General features: G+C 37.8%; 2 protein-coding genes across 2 annotated transcripts; one reads left to right on the top strand and one right to left on the bottom strand.

The window, feature by feature from the left end:
- The first annotated feature begins 1,937 nt into the window (after nucleotides 1-1,937).
- LOC116197962 (protein disulfide isomerase pTAC5, chloroplastic) lies at nucleotides 1,938-6,225 on the top strand. The gene is made up of 7 exons (XM_031528248.1): nucleotides 1,938-2,358; nucleotides 2,445-2,663; nucleotides 4,140-4,235; nucleotides 4,378-4,485; nucleotides 4,627-4,870; nucleotides 5,387-5,424; nucleotides 5,906-6,225. The coding sequence occupies exons 1-7, from the start codon at nucleotides 2,002-2,004 to the stop codon at nucleotides 5,999-6,001; spliced, it is 1,158 nt and encodes a 385-aa protein (XP_031384108.1). The 5' UTR covers nucleotides 1,938-2,001; the 3' UTR covers nucleotides 6,002-6,225.
- Nucleotides 6,226-13,010: 6,785 nt separating this feature from the next.
- On the bottom strand, nucleotides 13,011-15,252 carry LOC116196992 (60S ribosomal export protein NMD3). Its single transcript, XM_031526973.1, has 2 exons — nucleotides 15,041-15,252; nucleotides 13,011-14,750 (listed from the first exon to the last, which is right to left on the bottom strand). Exon 2 carries the CDS (start codon nucleotides 14,739-14,741, stop codon nucleotides 13,221-13,223), a length of 1,521 nt encoding a protein of 506 aa, XP_031382833.1. The 5' UTR covers nucleotides 14,742-14,750; nucleotides 15,041-15,252; the 3' UTR covers nucleotides 13,011-13,220.
- Between the last annotated feature and the right edge of the window lie 8,833 nt (nucleotides 15,253-24,085).

Raw genomic sequence — 24,085 nt, forward strand, 5'->3', positions numbered from 1 at the left:
AGCTCAATTATTAAAACCTAGCCCTATAAGCAATTAGACCCATCTTCAACCTAAAAGCTCGAACGGATAAGTTGTGAAATCCAATCTTTTATAAACTCATATTTTTCTATTCGAATTTTCCATATGGGATTAACTCTCAACACCTGCCCTCACGTGACAACGTGTGGTTTTGACATTTCACCTACACACACCACGCGAACCTGAAGAACCTGCCTCCAAGAACTTACTAAAGTCAGGCATTTAGGGTGTTACCTTCGAGATCTTATAGTGTGGGATTAAGTTTTAATATAAATAAACAAAGGTCTCCCATTGGAAGCAATCTCAATCAGAGACCTCCCATTGGAGGCACAACAAAGATCTCATATTGGAGGCATAACACAGACCTCCCATCGAGAGCATGAGAAAGACCTCCCATTGGAGGCACGACAGGGACTTCCCATCGGAGGCAACCTCAATCAAGCGACCTCCCATTGAGGGTATAACAAAAATCTATTGAAGGCGCAACAAAGACCTCCCGCTGGAGTTGATCTCGATCAAGAGACCTCCCATTGGAGGCTACCCCAGTATGAACGACCTCACAAAAAATTTAAGACCACCCGCTTGGGCAATCGCAAACACGTGGGGGTGGGAAAAGCAACCTTGCATACCGAATCCAAGATCTCCCATTGGAGGCAATTATCAGCTGACTTAGTTAAGAGACGACCTGAGGAGCAAGTTTAGCTTGAGAGAAACAAGAGAATTTTCTACTATGCAGCATCTTCAATTGCTAACATCATTTAGAGAGTTCTTGCCAAGGTCAAATTGAGAATAATTTCCCTGCTTAGGATTTCTTTTATTAATAGCTTAGAACTTATTCTTTGATCTTACTTACATTTTTGTTTGGTTTGGTAAACGAAAAGGGAAAGGGAGGGGAGCCTTGTTTGGCTTTGAAAATCTTAGGGAAGGAAAGGGGTGGAAGGAATCAAAATCTCTTCATTTCAATCAAAAAGGTATCGCGCAGTAGTTCATATTCTCGCCTGTTGATCTAGAGGTTACAGGTTCGATATCTAGTGGAACTATCCGTGTCACTTTATTAATTATTTAGGATTTGTCTTTCATTGTATTAGGCCTTATACCTCATTTGTAATAGAAAAAAAATTTTCATTTCCTATAGATCTTATATTTTTAATTCTCCCAAATTTGAAGGGAATATAATCAACGAAATTATTTAAAATTTTATAAAACTATATTGCCCCATTTTAAGATATGAAAGGGCATTTAGTCAATTGGCTTATATAAAATTTTCTTTCCCTTGCTTTCCTTCTCAAATTAATCTTATCCAAAGAACAAAAATTAAATGCCTCCCCCCCTTCTACTTTTGAATAGTGATCTCCCGCCCATCCCTCTTCTACTTTTGAATAGTGATCTCATTTTTGCCTATTTGTTTACTTTTGAACAGTTTGGTCCGGTGAAAAATTCAAAATTTGATTTAATGAAATCTACCATTTATCCAAAAAAAATAAGATGAAAAACAGAAAAAAAAGGTAATAAAAGGTACGAACAAAGAAAAAAAGAAAAGAATTAAAACAACAAACTATACAAATATACAATATGAAAACTAAAAAAGAGAGAGACAATCAAAATTGAAAAGCAAGCAAAATTAGTGGATCAAAAAAATATAATTATTTATCTTTTATTATCTTAAATTTCGAGAATAACTTTTTATTTTGGCCAGAACAAACTGTTGCTTTATTTGGAAAGTCAAACCTTGGCACAGAAGCGAGCAGAACATATAACATCGAGAACAATGTTAGATAAACAAAAAGAAATGGGACGAAAATAAAAGAATACTTGAAAGATTGAGGACCAGAAATGGAATTTTGTTTTTCCCCAGAACGATCTTCATCTCCCGCCACCTGTTCCCTGAACTGAACCTGTGCCTGTGTGGTTCAAATCCCAATCCCAAATATCACAAAATATCTCCTCCTCCTCCTCCTCCTCCTTCTCTCTCTTTCTGTCGCCATGTCTCCTCCTCCTCCCTTCTCCCTTTCACTGAGCCCTACGCTCTCTCTCCACCAAAGCCACCGTACCCACTTCTCCGCCCCCTCGCCCTTCCCCATCTCCGCTCCGTCGCTGCACCTTCACCTCCACAAGAGCACCACCCACCTCCATGTCCCACCCCTGTCCTCCTCGCCGGACACCCCCAGTCACAGTCTCGAGGAGTCCCGGTGGCTGCGCGAGGAGCAGCGCTGGCTCAGGGAGGAGCAGCGCTGGCTCCGCGAGGAGCGTCGCTGGGCCCGCGAGCGCGAGTCCCTCCTCGTCGAAATCGCCCAGTTGCGCCTCCGGGTCCAAGCTCTGGAGCGCCAGGCCCCCATTGAGGTAGCCCTGCTGCTTGCTCTGCTTATGCTTTTGATGCGGTCAATTGAGCTGGATTTGCTGACTTTAGACGGGTTTACGTACCGCAGGTCTTGAAGGAGAAGAACTTGATAGCTGAGAGCGGGTCGGTCGGGAGAGGTATGGTTTTGGAAGGGAAGGGCGAAGAGGTGTCGGTGGAAGAGCGGGCGGTGGTAGAGGAGAAAGTGATTAGAGTTGTCAATGAAGGGAAAAAACGAGACGAGAGGAAGAGCTCCGATAGGAGGACCCTGAGGGTGGGAGCGGAAGGGGACGAGGTTAAATCAATGCAGGTCTGCTTGCCCTTCTATTAACAAATTGCACAAAAGGCGAGTTTTTGCGGTTTCTTTGTTTGGTCTCATTGGCTGGTCTCTGAGCTTGCTGTTCATGTTGAGTAGCTCATCTAGGTGTTTGTTCATTTTAAGGGTGTTTGATTTGTGTGTCCCTGATCTTCACTACACCGAACCAAGAAAAGAAATGTGTTTTGTTCAAACTTGTGGAATCTCTTAAGCAACTGTTTTCATAAATGAGAGTTTCGCATGAGGATGCTTAGCCATTTGGGCTTTAAAAATGAGGCTGTTATCTAAGGGAAACAAAGTAAGACATTATCTTGTATTGCTACATAGAATCAATAAATAGACTTGCATTTCCAGATAACATTGCATGCTTTAAAGATTAAGGATTAGCTATGTGACACACCTCCACGAATTACAGCTGAATGCTTGTTTTCACTCTAAAGTTTCCATGCATTTTCTAAGATAAATGTCAATAGTATAGTCTTGCTTCAGATTGAACTTTCTTTTCTATTTTCCCAGTTTACATTCCTTTGTTTCTGGTTTACTCTGTAGGCAAGGGATGTGGTTTCTTCTTAGTATTTAGAGGGATGCGGTTGCTTTCACATAGAGGAATTCTGTATGAAATGCTGAAAGGTTAGAACTAGCATGAATAAACTGCTATTGGTGTTCGATTTTGCTTTTAGTTCTATTTGATCAGCTTTGCTTGGTCCTAATAAGGGTGAGACAAGCACAAACTTCCTGGTGATTTATTCGATGAAACAAAGGGAATCTTATGTAAAACTGAATCACATAATAGAGGAAACAAAATTGTTAGTGATGGTTCGAGTTAATTTAGCATATTTCAATGGATGCCTTAACTAGAAAGTAATTGCTTTCTGCCAGTTCCCCAACATATACATATTGAGAAGTTCGTGCAACTGCAGCACTATATGATTATATAATCATCATGGTTGGCTCTAAGTAGTGGGATTTTTCTTCCATTTCCTTTTCAAGAACACTCTGTATGCAGTTCCTTAATTTATTTTATTTTCTTTAATGGATTGTAGAGTGGTATGCATAAACACTTCTTCTATGCAAACTAATACTTACAACGAATTTCTTGTATGCTAGTTTGATGTCTATTATTAGATTGCTTTTGAAAGCTTTCTTTTGAGGGTCTTACTATTCAAAGAATTCTTACGTGATTCTTCCTTGTCATGACAATGAGGAATATTCAGTAAGAATGCAGCAAATGAGGGAATGGCTTGTGACGCATGCAAATAACTTAGAATATCTCCATTTGTTCTGTTTCATAGCTGCTCTGAGTTCAACCTACTCTAAATTGAACTATGAGGCAGAATGTAGTTCTTTTGGCAGTCCTTTCAAATTCAACTTTTAGTCCTTATACTTAGATCTGCTCTAGTGCTGTTGCTATTCATTTGTAATAATAATAATCAAGATTTTTGTTAACTCTGGAATTTCTGATTATGACAGGAAGCATTGCAGAAGTTGGGATTTTATTCAGGCGAGGAAGATATGGAATACTGCAACTTCTCTAGTGGCACCGAAAGTGCAGTGAAGACTTGGCAGGTAAGTCAAATGAGCTTTGATTTATATCAGTGGGATCTTGAATACAGTCAGCTATTTCCCCCTGTTTCACAAAATCTTTGCCCCGTTTGTCACTTTGCTCTCTTGTTTACCTTAAATACTTCATATGTAATGGTACTCGTAGGCCTCAATTGGCGTGAAAGAAGATGGGATAATGACCACAGAGCTCCTTGAAATATTGTACTTTGGGCAACTTCAGGGTGCTGACTCCTTTGTGAAATCAGATAAGAATGTGAGCATTTCAGGTTATCATGGTTTTGTCATATTTCTATTTGTATGATTAGTTACTCTCTTCATTCTGATTTTACCTGCCTTTAGACGGAAAGACCGTCTATTCTGTGATTGTGAGGGAAAATATTGTGCCTTTTCACAGGGAGGTGCCAATGGAGCTGCTGTTTCTTCTATTACGGGAATATCGGAGAATGACCAAAGAGTTGTTAAAGAGAGTAACACAAAGAATGAGGCATCCCAACAGCGGGTTTTTCTTCTTGGAGAAAACCGGTGGGAAGAACCTTCTAGGCTCGTTGGCAGAGATAAGCAGGATATGAAAATGGGGAGCAGCAAATCGACAACGCAATGTCTTGCCTGTAGAGGAGAGGGCCGCTTAATGTGTACAGGTTTGCTTAGTTCTTTCTTTTCTCCATTTGTTTTAAAGGGGTAGGATATTGGGGACATCTCATGGATGCAAGACCTTGCCCAGGAGTAAGCCACTTATCATATCTTATAGTCTCTGACTTCTTTGGTTCAAGTTTGTTACTGACAAAGTTAAAAGCAGGATTAGCAATGGGTCATTAGTTTAGAGATATAAGACCTTCGTATTGGTCACGCATGCAACCTGTGACTTAGATAACTTATTGCGAAAATATGCTTATATATTGCTTGCATATTTACTGGATGCATTGGATGATTGTGTTCCTGCTTCTAGTGGAAGTCAAGTGACGAATTAAGGGTGAGTGACAATATTAAGGGTTGTCAGCTAGTTAAAGTACTGAATTATCCAGAAGTTGAATAGAAGTTGTGGCTATGGCTTGAACAATTAATTTTCATTGATTGATTTGACAAATACATATTTCATACAATGTGTACATACCAGAGCAACTTCATTTTTTAATATTGCATTATCTTTGTTGTAGAATGTGACGGAACAGGGGAGCCGAACATCGAACCACAGGTACAAGGATTTGTCTTTTTATGTTTTGTGGTGATGCTTACATTTTTTATAATTCATTAATTGTGATTGTTTTGCTCCACTTGTACCTATCTGCAGACAGTTGGGACTTATCTAATTGTAGAAAACTGGAAACTTCTGCAGATAACTTTTTATAGCCTCCTTGCTTTCTGGCTTGTTCGAAAATAGAAACTCTAAACTGCTCTGCGAAGCTTCTTTTCGAAAATGATTAGGATATGGACAGAAACAGACCTCAATGGCTGTTTGATGATCCAACATGTCTCTGATACTGCAACCTCTCCCTTCATTTTGATCATATCTGAGAATACAAGTAGAAAGATATTTTATTCAGCAAAAAAAAAAATTGTAGAAAGATATTTCTACTCTGAATACTGGTTTAGAAGTGTTTTCAAGATATTTCCTCCTAGGATATTCCCTCCCAAACCTGAACATCTTTGCACTCACATTTCAATTTTCTCTGCAGTTCTTGGAATGGGTCGGTGAAGGAATGCACTGCCCTTACTGTGAAGGCCTTGGATATACGGTATGTGACGTCTGCGAAGGGAAAACAGTGGCCTAGACGAGAGAAGTTTTCGGAATCTCTTGTACACTAATTATGTCTCGGGTGTTTCATCATTATGTTATTGTTAGAGATTACTCTCTTTTGGGCATATGCATATACGTGTAAAAATCAGGCTCAAATTTTTGGTGTCAACACTTTTCCAGTAATACATTGTATTTTACCAAACACAGAAATGTAATATTCCTAGAAATATGATATTCTCAGGCTTACTTTCCTTGCAATCTAAAATTCATGATAATCTAATAATTCGCAAACCGAGTGACCCCTCAGATGAAGGAATTTCAATGTCCTTTAATGAGGTGTTAAAGATGTTTATGGAATGAACCCTTAAGTAAATGAATAAAGTCATTTAAAATAAAGACATAACAAATTTATATAGGAAAGTTGTTGGTTTATAGCCATTGAATATGTTCAAGTTTTAGAGTGCAAGTGGTGAGTCGTTGATGCCTTTCAGCCTGGACATGGAGTCTCCAATCATTGATACTAGGGGCAAAGCCGCAATCTCACTTTGATTTGTAAACGATTTTTTTTGAAAAATTTCTATAGTAGGACTTTATTAAAAAAAAAAAATATATATATATATATATATCTATATATATATATTTAAGAAAGGTTTATTTAATCAAACTGTGTGGTATATACATGTCTTTAAATTTTCACTAATCCAATTTATACTATATATGAATATATGATTATATTTTCCACTTTTATTACATTTCATATGATTTTTCACAACTTTAGATAATTTTGGACATGATGGGTAGAAGGTCGAACATACTGTAAATATGGGGCGATTTTTAAATTGTATATAATGAATACATACCTATGATATAAAATTATTGCAAAAAACTGTCAATAATACTACAAGCTTAATATGATCATGACTTAACATAAAAATTTGAGTTTTTACTGAATAAAAAAATATATATTGCTTGTTTTCATATTATTAGGAGGACGGACATTAATATAAAAGTTACAACAACTTCAACAATGTAATTAAGGAATGAAAGATGAAAATAATACAAGCTCATGGAAAATTTTTGAATATAAAATTGAAGGATGACAAAGGAAAAAAAAGAAAAACAAATGGCTACGTGTCAAGCTCTCCTTGACATGGATTAGCATTCACCAAGAATACATTTGGTCGTCAGGTTAAGGATAGAGATGGGGTGGGAAGACGTGGGATTTGAAATCTAAAGATATAAAATATACTAATCAAGTGTTTGGATGTACCAAGGATTAGGATTGAGATATAAAAAGGAAAAGACGGGTACATCCATAAGTATTTTATTTTAAAGGGTTAATTATACTGGTGGTCCAAAAAGTTTTACTAATGTATCAAGTTGATCCAAAAAGTTTTTTTTGCTACTTGATGGTACAAAATGTTTCAAAAGTGTAACATGATAGTACAAACCGTCAAATCGCAACTGACGCCGTCAAGCGACGCTGACATGGCGCAAACGTGTCAGGTACGTGGCTGAAACAGTAACCTCTCTCTCTCTCTCTCTCTCTCTCTCTCTCTCTCTTCTTCTTCTTCTTCTTCTTCTTCCTCTTCTTCTTCTTCGGGAACAGGGTGAGGGAAAGGAGGAGCGGGACGAGAATCGAAGAAGAAGAAGAAGAAAGAGGGGAGAGAGAGAGAGAGAAGGAGAGGGATTACTGTTTCGACCACGTCAGCATCGTTTGACGGCGTCAATGGCGAGATGACGGTTTGTACTATCATGTTACACTTTTGAAACATTTTGTACCATCAAGTAGCAAAAAAACTTTTTGCACCAACTTGATACATTATGAAAATTTTTTGGACCACCAATGCAATTTACCCTATTTTAAAATATCTTAAAATTCAAAACAAATTCAAAAAGGAACAACCACTGCATGTGATTGTTAATGGAGAGAGGTGGTGAGAGCCCTAACGCCGGCCGCCACTGCTCGTCGGTGACCTCACATGAGGTGGTGGTGGCCAACATTAAGGCCCCTACTGCCCCTTCCCTTCTCCAATTAGTTTGCCTTCAGCCCAGGGGATGGGATCTAGTGGCGGTTTTTGAAATTTTGAAATAAGAGCAGTGATATTTTAGTCTTTGTAATGAAATGCTATCCCAATCCACTCTTAACTCACCCCTAATTGGGATTAACCTCTTAACAATTATATCCTAGTAGATCCTTAATCCCATCCCACCCTATATCCGGCCTACCACACACGGCCCTTAAGATCCTAGTAGTTTTTTTTTAAGGCTAATTGCGCAAGACGGCCTGAGGTTTGGTTCAAATTCAAATTCTATTTTGACATTTCATTCATGGCATAAAAAAAAATTTCTAGTTTTGAATTTTGGCTAATATGGGCCTCCATTGCTTAGATTTATTATGAGTCAATTTCAAGGCAAGGCAATCTAGCTTTCATAATCGTTATATTTAAGCACCTCATTGTTTGACATTACCAAATTGCCTCAGTCTCTACATAAAAACGAAAGAATAAATAAATAATAACTTTGTATCCTAATCCAAAAATCAACTCTGCTGTCATCTCTCCAAAGTAGGGATGTCTAATGGGGTAAACCCAAACTTAACCGAACCAATCGACTCAATCTTTTCGGGCCTAAATTTTGTTTACCCGAACCTAACAAGGGTTGGGGTCAGGACTCATCATAATCCCTATTGATGTCAATGATTGGGTTTGCCTCCTCCAACAATCTTGCCATAGATCGAGGTGGCCTATGGCAACTTTTCTCAACCGCGACGACATAAATCAATTATGATATGGGACACATAATAACAACTTTAGGAATAAAGACCAAGCCAAAACTAAAAGTAGACTAGGGCCTTTGAGGAGTCGGCCGGGGGTCGGGGGTAGCTTTACTGGTAGATATCCCAATCTCTCTCTGCCTCCTCCAACCTCGATTAAGATATGGTAGTAAGTAATTCCTACTTATTTATCTCAAAAAAAAAAAAGAGAAAGTAACTCCTCCTGACCAAATATTTTGATGAGGCTTTCTCTCGTTTGATAGCGAGAAATGGAATTGACGGAGAATTAATAAAGAACAAGAATAGATGAGGAAGGGAATTAAAGGAACATAAGATTGGTCAATGTGGGTGTTTGGTAGTATGAAATGATGTGGAATTAAAATGGAATTACAACCATACAATATAAAATGACTGAAATGTCCTCCTATTTCAGAATTTCAAAAAATTACCATATATTCAATTAATTTGCTTTTCCCCAAATTCTTTTTTTCTGCAAAATAACAATCTAACCTATTTGCCAAAAAAGTAAGGCAGCCACCGGCTCAGCCAACTTGTTTCTCCACTCTCCTCACATGGCAGCCGCCTCCCGGCCAGCCATGGACAACGACAATGATGCGTGGTCAGAGATCCCTCGCCATATCCGCTGGCCAGCCGCTTATGTGTCTGTTCGCCCCGTCTTTGCCGCTTCACCCCCTCTATTTCTCTCTCTCTCTCTCTCTCTCTACATATATATATACGCCGTCAGCACATCTTCGGTAACTAGCCCAGGGCGAGCCTCTCGGGCTCAGGGAGAGGCTTTGCCTCTACCGGTGAGGCTCGAGTTCGCGAGCTCAGCACGTCGTCCTTCTCCTAAGAAGGCTAATACTCGTCGGTGAGACCATATCCAACCACGAGGAGGTTGGATATGGCTTCTCAGTGTCGAGACGGACCATCGGAGTCCAGCTCTGCTGTCAACCAGCGACTACGGCGGCTGCCACCAGTGCCCTTGTTGAATGGCAATCATTTGAAAATTTAATGAGATGCTGGGGGCAAATCTGGTAATTCAGTAACTTTATTGGACATGGTTTATCAAGAGTCGACCCAGAATGAAGAATCCTTACTTCACCATATTGAAAATTTGTCCCGGATCGGTCGTGATTGATGTCCAATCCGGAAAGCCCATCCTGACACCAAATCTGCATCAAACCAAGGAATGGGCCTTCTGTATGGAATTCGTCCGGAACCGAAAAGTCCATTCCCGCCTACCAAACAGACCATAATTTCCAAAACTCTTCGGTAGTTTCATAATTTTTTGTAAATCAATGATGTCATGTGGCATTTGTCATGTTATAAAATACCATAAGATTTCACACACAATTGAGAGAGGCCTAAATTAGCAAGCATTTGAAACGTTAAGGCTGCTTCTTGGCACTTTTGAAACATCTACATACATATATATATATATATAGTCTCTACTGTCCCAAGGATGGATTCATGGTAGTTTAGAAGCCTAGCATCCCTAAGCACTAGGAGCACTGAGGTATCTATATATATATATATATATATGATATTAAAAGCGGTGCAATGTGTGACACATAGGATGATCCTAAGCTATGGCTAGTGACTCTTCAAATCACCACTAATAAAGACTCGACAGATGTAAACTGTGGTACTATCTCAACCATGGTAATTTAAAAGCTCCTAAATCATTAGAAGTCTAAAAGTCGTAGAGTCACGTAACTCACGGAAACTAAAATATCTCAAACTCGTGAAAACTCAAAAGTCACTAACTCATGGAGACCAAACCAATATATAGGGGATGATGATCCCTCCATTTCTACTTGATGAGCATAAATTTTGCTTTAATTTTCTTAATTGTAGACCTTCGTTTCCGCAATAGCACTAAAAAATTTTACGCAAAAAAAATATGTGATGGATGAATTTATGGGACGGATGGTTAGAATTTGATCTTTTCATTTTGTTAATTGTGAACTTCTTAGTTGTTGGTATATCCATCAAATGTTTCTATAGGAAATAGGATTTGGTGGTAGAAAACTGCGTTGTAGTTATGTTGTTAGTTTCTACGCTTTTATTTTATTTATTTTGATGTAACTTAGTATATTGAAGATTGAGTCTAAAGATTTAATAATTTGAGCGTATAGTAGTTCTAAAACAAAATAAATATATAAAAATACTATCGTATATTTTGATATTGTCGAGCCAAAGTTGTATTAGCCTATGTATATATGTTGACGTTATTTGAAAATGATATTTTTCAGTTAATTGCTAAATATTAATAATATATTTTCAATAAAACATACAAAATTCACAAGTTGTACTGCTTATTATGCAGAGCAAACGATGGGATGAAATACGTTTCTCACATTAATTATTCAAATCATATTGCTTATGTGTCGTTTTCGATAATGTTATCGTTTTGTTACTTTCAGCAAATATGCATGGGTCTTTCATCTAGTTAGGATAGATATTTAATCACAACTGAACTTTAAGCCTTTTTACATAATTAATTATATCCAATTCTTAAAATAACCACGAGGAAAATCCACATTAAACAAGGTCTCGAGTTGGTTTAATTATATTAACGCGGGTTGATTCGAGCGATTTGACGATTGTTCCGCTTAAATAATGTCTCGGGTTCTAGTACCTCTGAATGCAGAAAATTCATGTTGTGAGAGCTTTACTCCTGAGTAGCCCGACTTTACTTAACTGGATTAATCAGTGCTTAATCGGGACTTCAGAATACTAGGGTTCACCCTTAAAAAAAGCACCAAGAATATTCATTAGGCAAGATAATCAATAAATTGTCAAAAGCACAGGACAGATTGGGGTGGTGGCGCAGGTGGCTAGCGCGTAGGTCTCATAGCTTTCAGTGAGTTATCCTGAGGTCGAGAGTTCGAGCCTCTCTCACCCCATTTTTGCATTTATTTTAATTTTCTAGGCCTCCTTTTTTAAATCTTTATATTAAAAAAAAAAAAAACTTAGAGCTTTTTTTGGAGCTAATGAAAAGGTATTTGGAAAAAATATATATTTGCTGCTATGGCTAGTAAGATAATTGTAAAACGACTGTCATTATCATATGTTTGACATTTAAAGTCGATCATGATTGTTGGCGTTATTTATATTTAGTGCCATTCTCATATGTTTGGCATTTATGTTTGGTTCCTCTTGCTGCTGTGAGTGATTCTACAATGTGGATTTATCTGTCCTTTTGATGCTACGACTCAATATTATCATTATTTTGTTCAGGTATCGTTGAGTTGGGTTGCGTTGCTCAGTAATGAGATCGAATGCATTTAGGGCCATTTTTGCATCTAAAAGAGGTTGGGTGGTCCAAAAATCCATTGGGTTTGACAGTTTCATATTCTCTTCGATCGTACATTTTTTGCAGCTGAGAGCGCCGGAGGCTGAGTGGAGTCCCTTCTCTGCAGCTGAGCATGACGGGTCAACTACAACCATTGCATCTGCAGCTGCTGCTGCTGCTGTTCTCTTGCTTTACCACAATGTGTCTCTGAAAAATACCCATATCAGAGGAAACAGGAAAAAGACCAAAAGCCAACTTTATTAAAGACAACCTAGGATTCAGTTGCATCCATTCACCTCTATATACGCTGAAGCAGGTTCCACATGTTTTTCATATGCAAAACCATGTCGTGTGGGACACTGGCTTGTTCATGAAGAAAGCAATATATCAGTATGCACAAATCACATTGGATGTAAAGATGTCTAAGGCTCCCAAGTAGATACTCGAATTATTTATAAGACCATCAGTTCATCTTCTCCAGAAAGATGTCATACTAGGGTAAATTAACTGCAAGTTCTTGGAGCAACCAATTGTACCTCCTCTTCATAGTGTTATACGCGGACATGATATGGTTCGCTCCCATGACATCGTAGGGATCATTTCCATCAGCTCCCATAATCCTCGACACCAGATGAAGTAAATAGGACAATATAAGTTACAAAGCAACCACACCAATGGATTTCTGCTTCTGTCGACGACAGGAAAAACTGTACCTCGAGAGCCTCACTTATTGACTCGAGGACAGTAAATGAGAAAATGTTATAGCCTATATGCATGAGAAAATCAAAACTTTTCAAAGTACCCTGCTTCACTTGCAGATTCTGCTTTAGCAACCATAGATTTTGGAGCAAGGCCTATATCTTCTTCTAATTAAGCTTCCCTGAAAAAAGTCATGTTTTATAGTCACGTCTTATACCGAAGTTCCTCAAATGCATTGTGATTCGCGAGTACGAGAATAACTCCACATGATACGTCTCGATATGTTATATCCTGGCCACTGCAGCACCTCATAACAAGAACTGAGACAAAACTGCTCCCCAAAACTGTAGATACATATTTTGTGCACAGATAAAAGCGGCTATAGAAACAGAAGAACCTCAGAACATTAATTTAAGGGAAAAAAAAAAGGCTCAGAAATATTATAGTTCAGATAAACATGATCAAAATCTAAGTAAATCATTCTGTCATATCATCTCCACCTTCATCCTCGCTCAGATCGAGATCAGCAAGTAACTCCTCGAGAGGAACCGAAGGCACATCGCCATCAGCAGTAGATGCAATAGAGGGCTGGTAATCTCTGTTCCGATACAACGATATGTTGAACCTCAGCTCGGGATTTTCTTCCAGATCCCTCAGGAATTCCTCATACTCCACATCCTTTTTCTCCTCCTCCCTGTTCCTGGTCTCGTCCACTTCCATGTTGAGAGACTTCAGCTTCCAAGATCGAGGCTTCCCACGTTTTTTCTGGCGCTTCTCTTCATAGCTCTTCTTGATCAAGATTGCCTCTGGAAGGATGAGACCTCGGTACCTTTCAAGCTCCATATCGTTGATGTTTGCCCTGTAGAGGTCGTACCCGAGAGCATAATCACCGGGGCTCAAGAGGTGGCCCAGATGGGTTCTGATGTTGAAAATTGTATCATTTTTCCCAAAATCAGAGACACGAGCTACCTGGGCATCAGCTAAGGTGTATCTAGAGTCACCAATATTAACTTCGGGCGAGACTACCTCCACATCCAAGACAATGTACTCCACGAGCTGCCTGCTAGTAAGTAGGGATTCGAACGAAGATCTCCAGTACTGGTCGGCATCTAAGAAACAGTGCCTCAGGGTGAGCGGGTCCAATAGAGCAATGCTGTTCGTAACCTTTCTGCATATAACAAGAGGGCCGAGATTCCCGAGGCCAACAGCAACCTTTAGAGGCAAGCAGATGAGGTCCTCTCGACAAATCGGAGAAATCTCAACCGAGAAGGTATACTTGAAATTTTGGTTATTGCTCTTTGAGTCATGAGAAACGAGCTTCTTGTCATGACGGCTCTTGACAGGAGTCACTTTCCCAATAAAGTCCACAAACTTCACAGCATGGCTACGATTAGCAAAGAAGAAATCAATGCCATGATCCATCTGCTTGATCTTGATGGCATGAACCGCGGCATCATGCTTCAAGATCAACTGCTCTAAATAGAAGAAAGTTCTTCTGTGAGAAACATGCTGCCGGAGTTGCACATTTGCGACCCATTGATCAGGGTTTGCCTGAATCCTCGAACACGACTCACACATGTGCTCCTGCTGAACGTACTCAACAACATAAGCCTGCTCCGCAATGAAACCATTCAGAATCTCCTTCTGAATCCTCAGCCTCACTTTAATCCTCTTGGAATGGGGTTCAGTCCAAACAAATTCGGCATGGACCAGCCTCACCTTGTTGAGATTCTTGAGCCTCTTGACACAGAAAGTCAGCAGCTCCTTCGACTCTAGCTCCGCTTTAATCCACGTTCTCGGCGGTTGCAAGTAGCTATTGCACTCGGGGCAGTGCGAGATAATCACGTGCTTCTGTAAGCCTTCCGTGATGTCGACTTCGGATCGCAGACATTTTTCGCACATATTTGGACCATTTGCTGTGATAAGGACGCCGCATTTGCAGCACAAGACAGTGCCACGAGTTTGCCTAACTATAAACTGGCCAGCTTCTTCCGCCATGGCCAACCACTGTGGTAAAGTAAAAGAACAATTATATAAGCAAAGGGTAACAGCAAAACCACAAAATCGTATACGCACACGACTCTGACTCGCAGAATGCAATTAAGAATCCCAAACACATAACTTCATAATCAACAAATCAGCTAAATCCAAATACAAATCCAAAATAGAGTGACCCAACATCGTCGACTAAAGGGCAGCAGCTAAATAAACTCAAGCTAGGCATAATCAACAAATCCACAGCAAAACTAGATCGATGCAAATCACAGTAATCAGTGAATGTCGAGGCAGCAGCTCACCGCCTGGGAAAGGAGGAATATGCAGCAACTTAGACCGGGCTCCAGCAGGGGAAGATAGACCAGGAGTAGAAGGGCAGAACGCAGAGGCAGCTTGCCGGCGAGAGGTGGAAGAGAGCACGGCGTAGAAGAAAGCGAGACCGACCAACGTAAGGGGAGACGAAGAGAGAGGAAGCGGTCGCGTTGCCAAACCTAACCCTAGAACGCAAAGAAACGATAAAGAAAGAGTAAATACGCAATTTGGTTCCTAATTTTTGCAGGTTATGTCAATCGGGTCTCTAATTTATTTTTTGCATCAACGTGGTCCTTAATTTTGTCAACTTGCATCAATTTGGTCCCTGTACATCAATTACATCCTCCATTTTAAGATTAAATAAAAATCCAAAACTCTCCACAGAAAAAAAAAAAAACCCAAAACTCATGTACTTAACATTTCATACACTTATTCGTTATAATTTTTTTTTTGGTGTTTCCTTATCCTCTAATCAAAAACCCTAATATAATTCTCACTTTTTCTACGATCTTTTTTGGATAAGTGATAACTTTTTCCATAATCTTTTGATTCCTTATTTTTCGTCTTGGTCAACGATCTTTTTTATTTTTCTATTTTTCTCCACGTCATAATGCTTGTCCTTTCTAACGACCTTTTCTCATTAATATTCAACATATTTATAAAGCAAGTTTCATACTCTTCACTCTTTTTCACTTACGATAATCAAAATACAATTAAGAAAAACGGAAGAATTTAATAGTGATTTTCTTAAGAAATAAAAAAAATTAAAATATTAACTTGTATGAATTCGTTATATAATTAATAAGCCTCATATTAAGGTTATCGCTTTAGGCCACCAATTCCCTTGGGCCGCCCCCGATTATATAATATATAGATAAATATATTATTACAAAATATATGTACATGCAAAGTCGGGTCGACTAGGCCGCAAGCCCTATCCAAGCCTGGCCCGGCCCGTGCAGGGGCACTACTTTCACATATGTGCCTGATCTGTTATTCCAACACGGGCCCAAATGGATCGGCCCAGGCCAGGTACCCGTGAACTGGGTCGAAGTTGCATCCCTAGTAATACCCGTGAACCGGATCATGGGCGAGTATCCCAGTTTCTTCTACCCACCCTTGTTATCCTGTATTATTCAACTTGTATAGAGTTTATTGTGTGGCTTTGTCTTTCTATTGATTTATTATTTATGTCAACTCATTTGCTTCTCTTGATGCACATGATTTTTTGCGTGGCTGGATGATTTTCAGCAATTATTGAGATTTATTATGAATTGGAGATGAAAAATCTAGTGAGAAAATTACTTTCTAAAAAAATGCCGATACTAATAAAAAAGGAGGGAGCTCCATGACCTAGTAGGGGACAAAAAAATAAGAACGCCAAAAATTAAAAAGTAGGGAAATTCGCCGATAAAAAATATCAACAGGATTTCTTCGTTTTCACATAAGATAATAATTGAGATGTGATCTCCCTCTAAACCAATATTGCAGTGTTAAACATCATGCCTCAAGATATGTCGTCTCTGAATAAGGCGCTCTAGTCACTTTAGTTCGCAATTGAGTCGAGCATCTTCAGTCAGCTTTTTGTCACGTAAGTAAATTGAACAAAACATTTACTTGCGAAGTAGAGGTTGCGAAATTTGCAAAAAACACTTCGAGCTGACACTTACGTTAAAGAAAGCTGGTCGCGTGACACTGGTGGGACAACCTTCGTAACCTCACCAAAAAGAAAAGTTAAGCACAAAAGACCATGCAGGTAGGCTAATTGCTTCAATCGCAAACGAAGCTTCCGAGATCAACATATTAGGCAAAGGGATTAGCAGATTACGTAGAAAGATCCCCCTAGGAGACCGTACAATTTCCAGATGCTCCTAATCATTGTTATCAAACCCGGACCGGACCGGCCGGTCGACCGGTCCGACCGGAAATCGGACACATGGCCGGTCCGGTTCGCTTACAAACCAGAAATGCATAAAAAAACCGGTGAACCCAAAAAACCGGCCGATTTTTACATGAACCCATGGAACCCATTCGAACCGGCCGGTCCATGGGTTCATAAATTTTAGGCGGAATCCAACCCGAACACCTTGCATCCCGACCCGAAATTGAAGAAATCGGAAATTAAAGCTTCAGAATGTAGAGTGGCAGTGCATAGTTGAAATCTGGAAAGAAATTGGAAACCCTAGTCGTCTTCTCTTCTTCTAGATCTCGAGTTCATCACTTCCTTATTCGATCTCGAGTTCATCACTTGCTGCTCTTCTTCATCAGTCATCTTCATTCGATCTTCTTACAGTTCTGATTCTTCATCAGCTCATCCACTTTACGACCGGTCGCTTCTCCGATTTGTCTTCATCAGCTCTTCAGGCGGCAGAGTCGAGTCAGTCGACCCATTTTGGTTCGATCTTCCCCTCCCTCTTCTCCTTTGCCTGTGATACTTGTTGTGAGGATATATGCACTTATACTTGTTGTGATACTTGTGTCCATCTCCTTCCTCTTCATTTCCTCCCGTAAATCCGCAAATCCCCACCTCCGGAAACCCAAGTTCTCCGTAACCTGCTCCTCTTCCCGCCCCAAATCCATAAGCTCTTCCAGAATTCCCGTCGTTTCCGCTGCTATTCTGTTCTGTTCTGCTCGATATCGGCTCAAGTCAGGAACAAGAGAACTTGTGGTGTTCAATTCAACCGATGATGAGTTCCTCATTTTCCTCAGGTCGAATCTGATGGGATTGCTGAGAGAACTGAGTGCAATCCCGGCCCGCTCGATGACTTATTCCTCAATTTGTTCCGCAGGAAAATGGTACAGGTAAGCTTCAGTTCATTATCCCTTATTAAAGGTCTCCGTTTTATAGTTATGTATGTATAAATGTATATATAAAGTTGCTACTTTTTGGAGCAATGACTGGGCTGTGATGAGATGATGTCATGATGATTTGTTGTTTGCTTTTAAGGGATAAAACAGGAGGTTGGATGGGATTCGGAGAAACTCGAGTATGATGGTCTAATTGAGGTCGCGAATCGGCTTATGATGAAGGGCAGGAACAATTCTGATACAAAGATGCTGCGGTATCAGTTTATATTTGTCGTTACCATTTGCTTTGTAGTAAGAATTATCGAATGGATTGGCATCTGTTTAGAGGAGGTTAGTGACTAATTTCTGGACAATGATGTTTTATCGGGACATTGCCTGGTTAATGCTAGGATGATGTCAATGGATCCTCTTTTACATGTTAATAGATAGATTCAGAGTACGTTGTTAGAGATGGTTGGAAGCTGCTTGACGGAATATTAATCGAGAGACTAGGAGATTGATATCGGAGAAGCCTCTTTTCCTGCTTTTGATCTCTGTGATATTGCTAGGTTGGGCTGTTAAGAGATGGGTCTTCTTCTTCTCCAACTATTTTCTTGTATTTTATATTATTTTCTTAGAATAATAAATAAATATTTATTTTATAATTAAACAAGCGGTTCGACCCATCAAACCTCCGGTTAAACCCATGAACCCATGAACTCATATCTCGACCGATTCGATATCCGGTCCGATTCTGATAGCACTGCTCCTAATACGGTGTCTCTCTTTCTCCTTCAAATGAAATGCGTGAGTTGCTGATGGTTTTCTCTTTCCACCACTTTTGACATTCCCAATGCCTCCCCCAAATATACCACTTTGACTTTCCAACATATATTAAACTAGTTATCTTATCTCCTATTAATAACGGGAATTTCAAAGGTCAAACAATTCGGAACTGAGGATTTACCAATGAGGCATCATTGTCAAATGAACAGAGCTCCCTTATTCGTAGGAGGCTATTTTAAATATAAATATATATATATATATATATAAGCGATACCCTTCTGAATTTGTTAAATTATTAGAGATTAATCAACCAACCAGCTTCCAAAGAATTATTACATAATAAAGACTAAATTTAGGTCTACATTGACTTTCTGAGGTTAATTTTGGGGTCAATCTCGTCAAAAATGTTCTTTTAAATCCAATTCACACCAAAATTTTGTATGTCCTGTGATAAGGCCACCAGGCCCACCCCTAAGAAAAAAGTAATATTAGTTCGTATCAATGTGTGATCCTTACGTGGTACAGACAATGCCGGATTTGACCTTGTCATGAGGTATCCGTGAATCAGATTCGTTGGATGATTGTTTGAATTCTGATAAAAGAGTATAATAAACGTGCTAAAGCTAAAAGGGAGAGTTCACAATATAAATCGCACCGGGGAAAATTTAGGAGGGTTGTATCCATCCATTATCTGTATTTATTAAAAAAATTCAATCTCAAATCCTTTTCAAATTCGGTAAGATTTTAGATGAAAATTTCCAAATTTTTCCCACTAATTAAGCGGGGTACCCACTGGGAACCCATTCTTTTGCCCATTAATAATTTTCCCTCAAGTTATCGTAATATTTGATTGATACAAAATAGTTTAAGGTAATAAAAAGTATTCAAATATAAATATAAATTTCATGCAAGTAATTGTTTGAGTAAAATAAACCACAACACTTACATAAATCCATAACATGTTTGAGAAAAACACATCACAACACATATAAGTTCATAACCTATTCAAGAACAATATGTCACCACTTAAAAGTTCAAAATATTAAAGAAGGTTATTTTGTCAATATGAGTAATATGAAAGATAATTTAGTAATTAATTTCACACTTAATGGGTTTGGGATGGGATTTGAGCTAAAATCCTAAACGCTTCCCAAATTCTACAAGATTTTGACCTCAAACCTTCAAATCCTTCTCATGACCCAAGGAAGCCTAGAAAGCCTTATATGTAATGGATATATTATGTGGCATATGCCACAAGCCAATATAAATTCTCTATCTTACCCAAAAAAATAAAAATTCTCTAATTTAGCATAGATTTTTATAAATATCACAAAAATATCTATTATTAACAAAAATAGAATTTTTCATGTCTTGTGATATGGTATATCCATTACACACAATATCTAGCGAGGATGCCAATTTATTATAGTTATGTAATTCATACTCCTCGACATTGTTTGACGGGAGGCCTCTATTCGGGTGATGAAATTGTGTCACATCAGCGATTTGATAAGTTTGGGAGCCTCATAAGAATAAACTCTTTATATTCATGCAGTTAATTTTTAGGTCTTAAAAGTAATTTAAAAAAAATTAAAGAAAGTAAGAAGTGGTCATAAATTTGTTGGTATTCCAATGGTTAAGATATGACTATTTATGCCTATCTATCTATTATAGATATGTAATTCATACTCTCCGATATCGTGCGATGGGAGGCCTCTATTCAGCTGACCAAATTGTGGCATGTCAGTGATTTGATAAAATTGGGAGCTAAGAATAGATTTTAAATATTCATGAATTTAATTTTTAGGTCCCAAAAGTTAGAAGATGGGCATAAGTATGTTGGTGTTGTAGTGGTAATGATCTGGCTATTTGGGCCTATTATCTAGTATTCGAAAACTTTCCATTCAACTTTTCGCATTTTTATTATCTTTTCCATTTTTATATAATTTTTGTTTTCTTTCATTTTTTTCTTTTATTTATTGCATGTTATACTAATCTTTTCTTTCTTCTTCCTTTTTTTTTTTATATCAATACATTCTCTATTTCTTTTGTTTTCATTTTCACAAATGCCCTTACTATGAGTAAAACTACCAAACTGCATATTATATCAATAGATAATTTACTGAACCGTAGACAATTTTCATACTAGGGATATATAGAGTTATAGAAAAATATTCTACCGAAAAAAAAGAGTTATAGAAAAATAGATAAATGTCTATTCTCTTATTAACTTTAACATATTTTACATCCTTTTTCCAATATAGTTTTTAATTTAAGTGCTAACATCGTTTTCCTCTATAAAGATCACTTGAATTTGTGTACCTAAATCGATAAATGGCTCTATAGACAATATTCTTAATATTATGTTATGGTAAAGTTCCTTTATAGCAAAGTTGGTTTGAAGTTATTTTATGATAAAATCACGTGATATTATTAGGACCTTATTTATTTTATTTTCTAATTTTCTTGTGTATAATAAAGTAGGATTTTGCGAACGAAATCCTTTCTTTCGATTTATGAGAGCTTTCCACATAGACTTCTCAGGCATTCTCATTGACTGACTCTTTGAGTCTCCGCTATTTAATATCAACATGAATTTTCATAATTAGTAATTAATTTTACATTTTTTAAAGAAAATTCGATAAAAATTATAAAAATTAATTTTATATTATTTTTAGTTGATGATCACATAAACAATAAATCTCCCATAACCAATTCATATTTTTTATGATCCGAACATACTCTAATAAGTCTGTAAAGATATTTTTATCGAAATTTAGTGGATTGTTAAAAATACGAACAATCGTTATTATCCTTGCAACACGCGGATTTCAAGACTAGTGGTTAATAAGAGGGGTGTTGGTAAAGAATCCGATAACCTTGTGCTATTAGGAGATATCTGGATGACTTGTAAACCTCGATGAATTCAAACTTGTATATGCTAGCAAACATTATTTGGGTCTTTGTCTTTTATAGTTTTATTTGACGAAAGCGTTACTTTCAATTTAATTTGAAACTAATAATTTGTGAGCCAATTAAAAAGAACTATATAATAAAAAAAATATTGTTAGTTTTCCGGCTAAGCTAATTCATGCAATGATTTAGGTGAAGTTCGTTTCCATAATTGCAAGACGGCACCGCAGTTTTTTTCCTTCTCCAATTTTAGGGTTTATTTCAGTTTAGACCCTATAGATTATTTCGTACCTATTAGATGTTGTATATTGATTTTTTAAAAATTCACAAAATTGGTAATCTATCTCAACGTGGTCCAAATTGTTAACATAAACTAAGGGTGGCAATTCGTATCGTGTAGTATTTATACGTATCATGTCTAAACGGGTTTGTACCATCGAAGTCAGTACCTGTACACGACACGATTATTAAATGGGTCAGGTTTCATATACACGAACACGACACGTTTAAACATGTTTATCGAAACGTGTCATAATAGGTATACGTATCCATACACGATACGATTATACCTGGTTACCCGAACACGTTAACACGACCTGTTTATACACGACATGTTTATTCAACCCGGTTAACCATTCAAAATTAGGGTTAGTGGAAGGGTATTTTGGTAAATTAAATTAGATAAACGGGTTAACATGTTACACGATTAAACACGTCTAAATAAACATGTTTAATCGTGTATAATCGGGTTACACGGGTTCAACCCGGTAAGACACGCTTATTAACCGTGTCTAAACGGGTTGGATCCGTTTAGACCGAATATCAAAAATGCCCAACCCAAACTCGTTTAATTCCATGTCGTATCTGTGTCGTGTTATCATGTCGTGTCAAATATTGTCGGTCCTAACATAAACCAAGGACCATATGAGACACGATCTCGTATTACTGGCAACACAACAATTCATATTTTGGTCCACTATTGTGATTATGAGTTTTTCCCTTTTCTTTTTTTTTAAAGGTAAAGTGTAGCGATCTTCCTTGAGATTTGGAGAAATGACACTTATTCTTATTCATTAGAAAAATATTAAGCACTTAACCCCAAGGGACTTCTTTGGCCAAATGGCTAATAACGACGTTGGCTTCTTATTTGTAATATTTTATTTCCAACCCCAAACTGTTTGTACAGTTCTCGTTGACCCACTAAATTATGTTTTGGCACATTTGCCCTTCAAAGTGTTCTTTATAAGAATGAAAATTGGAATTAAAAGAAAATAACAGGCAGATCGGTGCCTCACCCTCCCTACACCACCTCCACCCATGACCCATCCCACAAAAGGTCGGTGGCGACCACTTAGCTTGTAGGCAATTTTGCCGAGAGTGTGACACCGATCGATTTTTTTTTAAATTTGAATTTTTTCTTTTTTTTAAAAAATAAAGATCTGAATGAGTTTTATCGAGAGCTTTTTTTATTCTCCCAAAAATCTCTCGAGTTGAAGTGGGGACTCCCTCATAGGGGACTCGAAGCTCAGATCCCACTAGCAAGATTGGTCAAGGGCTCATGTCGCTAACGAGGGCAGCCCTAACTTAACTTGAGAGATTCGGTTCCTAATCTTTCGAGTTGGCGTGAGGTCATTGGGCAGAGTGTCCCTACCTTGAATCTTAAGAGTTCCAAAATTTTCAAGAGATCTTGGTGCGGGCGCTCCATAGCAACTAGCCCTTGACCGAGCTTATTAGAGGGCTACTACTTTTTCGTGTTTCTAATTTTATTTAATATACTGTAATTAAAAATAAAAAAAATTATGTAAAGTTTGGAACATGTCGGATGACACTTGGCATTAGTTACCACGTCAGAATATAGCTTATCGCAAAATTTTGGAACGTTTTGTATCAAATTATCACTAAAAAGTTTTTGTACTGACCGTGCAAGTTTTAAAAGGTTTTGTACCATTGGAGGAATTTAGGACACTATGATTTAAATATGGGTAAATTATAAAAAAAAATCCAAATTTTGTAAAATGTCTCAATTTTGTCTTAAATTTTGTTTTGTAACAGAAAAAACCATAAGTTTTCTAAAATGTCTCAAAAATGACCTTCGCTATAACTTCCGTCAATTTTTGCTGCTGATAGTGGGTCCCTTTAACAGTCCACGTAGGTCACACTTAGGCAAAAATTGACGGAAGTTATAACGGAGGTCATTTTTTAGACATTTTAGAAAACTTATGGTTTTTTTGGTTACAAAATAAAATTTAGGACAAAACTGAGACTTTTTACAAAATTTGAGTTTTTTTTTGTAATTTGCCCTTTAAATATTTATACCAGAGTGACTAAAATTAGAAGATTATCAAAGTTTAGGGAGCGACTAGAAACTTATGGGTGGTTGCGTCTCCTTTTTTCAACTGCATAAATAAATGATAAAATGTCAATGTCAATTCGGTGGTCAGCTCTTTCCTTCCGATTTTCCTCCTCCCCCCATAATTTGCAACAGAAAAAAAAAAACTATATATATATATATATATATATACATATACCAGTAAGAAAAAAAAAAGGTA

This window comes from Punica granatum, chromosome 2, assembly GCF_007655135.1.
Source record: "Punica granatum isolate Tunisia-2019 chromosome 2, ASM765513v2, whole genome shotgun sequence".
Lineage (NCBI taxonomy): Eukaryota > Viridiplantae > Streptophyta > Magnoliopsida > Myrtales > Lythraceae > Punica > Punica granatum.

Bases quoted from the DNA above. Each gene is read 5' to 3' on its own strand.
- LOC116197962 (XM_031528248.1), top strand. From the start codon at position 2,002: ATGTCTCCTCCTCCTCCCTTCTCCCTTTCACTGAGCCCTACGCTCTCT. The intron at 2,664-4,139 runs GTCTGCTTGCCC...TGATTATGACAG, and splicing joins ACGAGGTTAAATCAATGCAG to GAAGCATTGCAGAAGTTGGG. The intron at 4,486-4,626 runs GTGAGCATTTCA...GCCTTTTCACAG, and splicing joins TTGTGAAATCAGATAAGAAT to GGAGGTGCCAATGGAGCTGC.
- LOC116196992 (XM_031526973.1), bottom strand. From the start codon at position 14,741: ATGGCGGAAGAAGCTGGCCAGTTTATAGTTAGGCAAACTCGTGGCACT.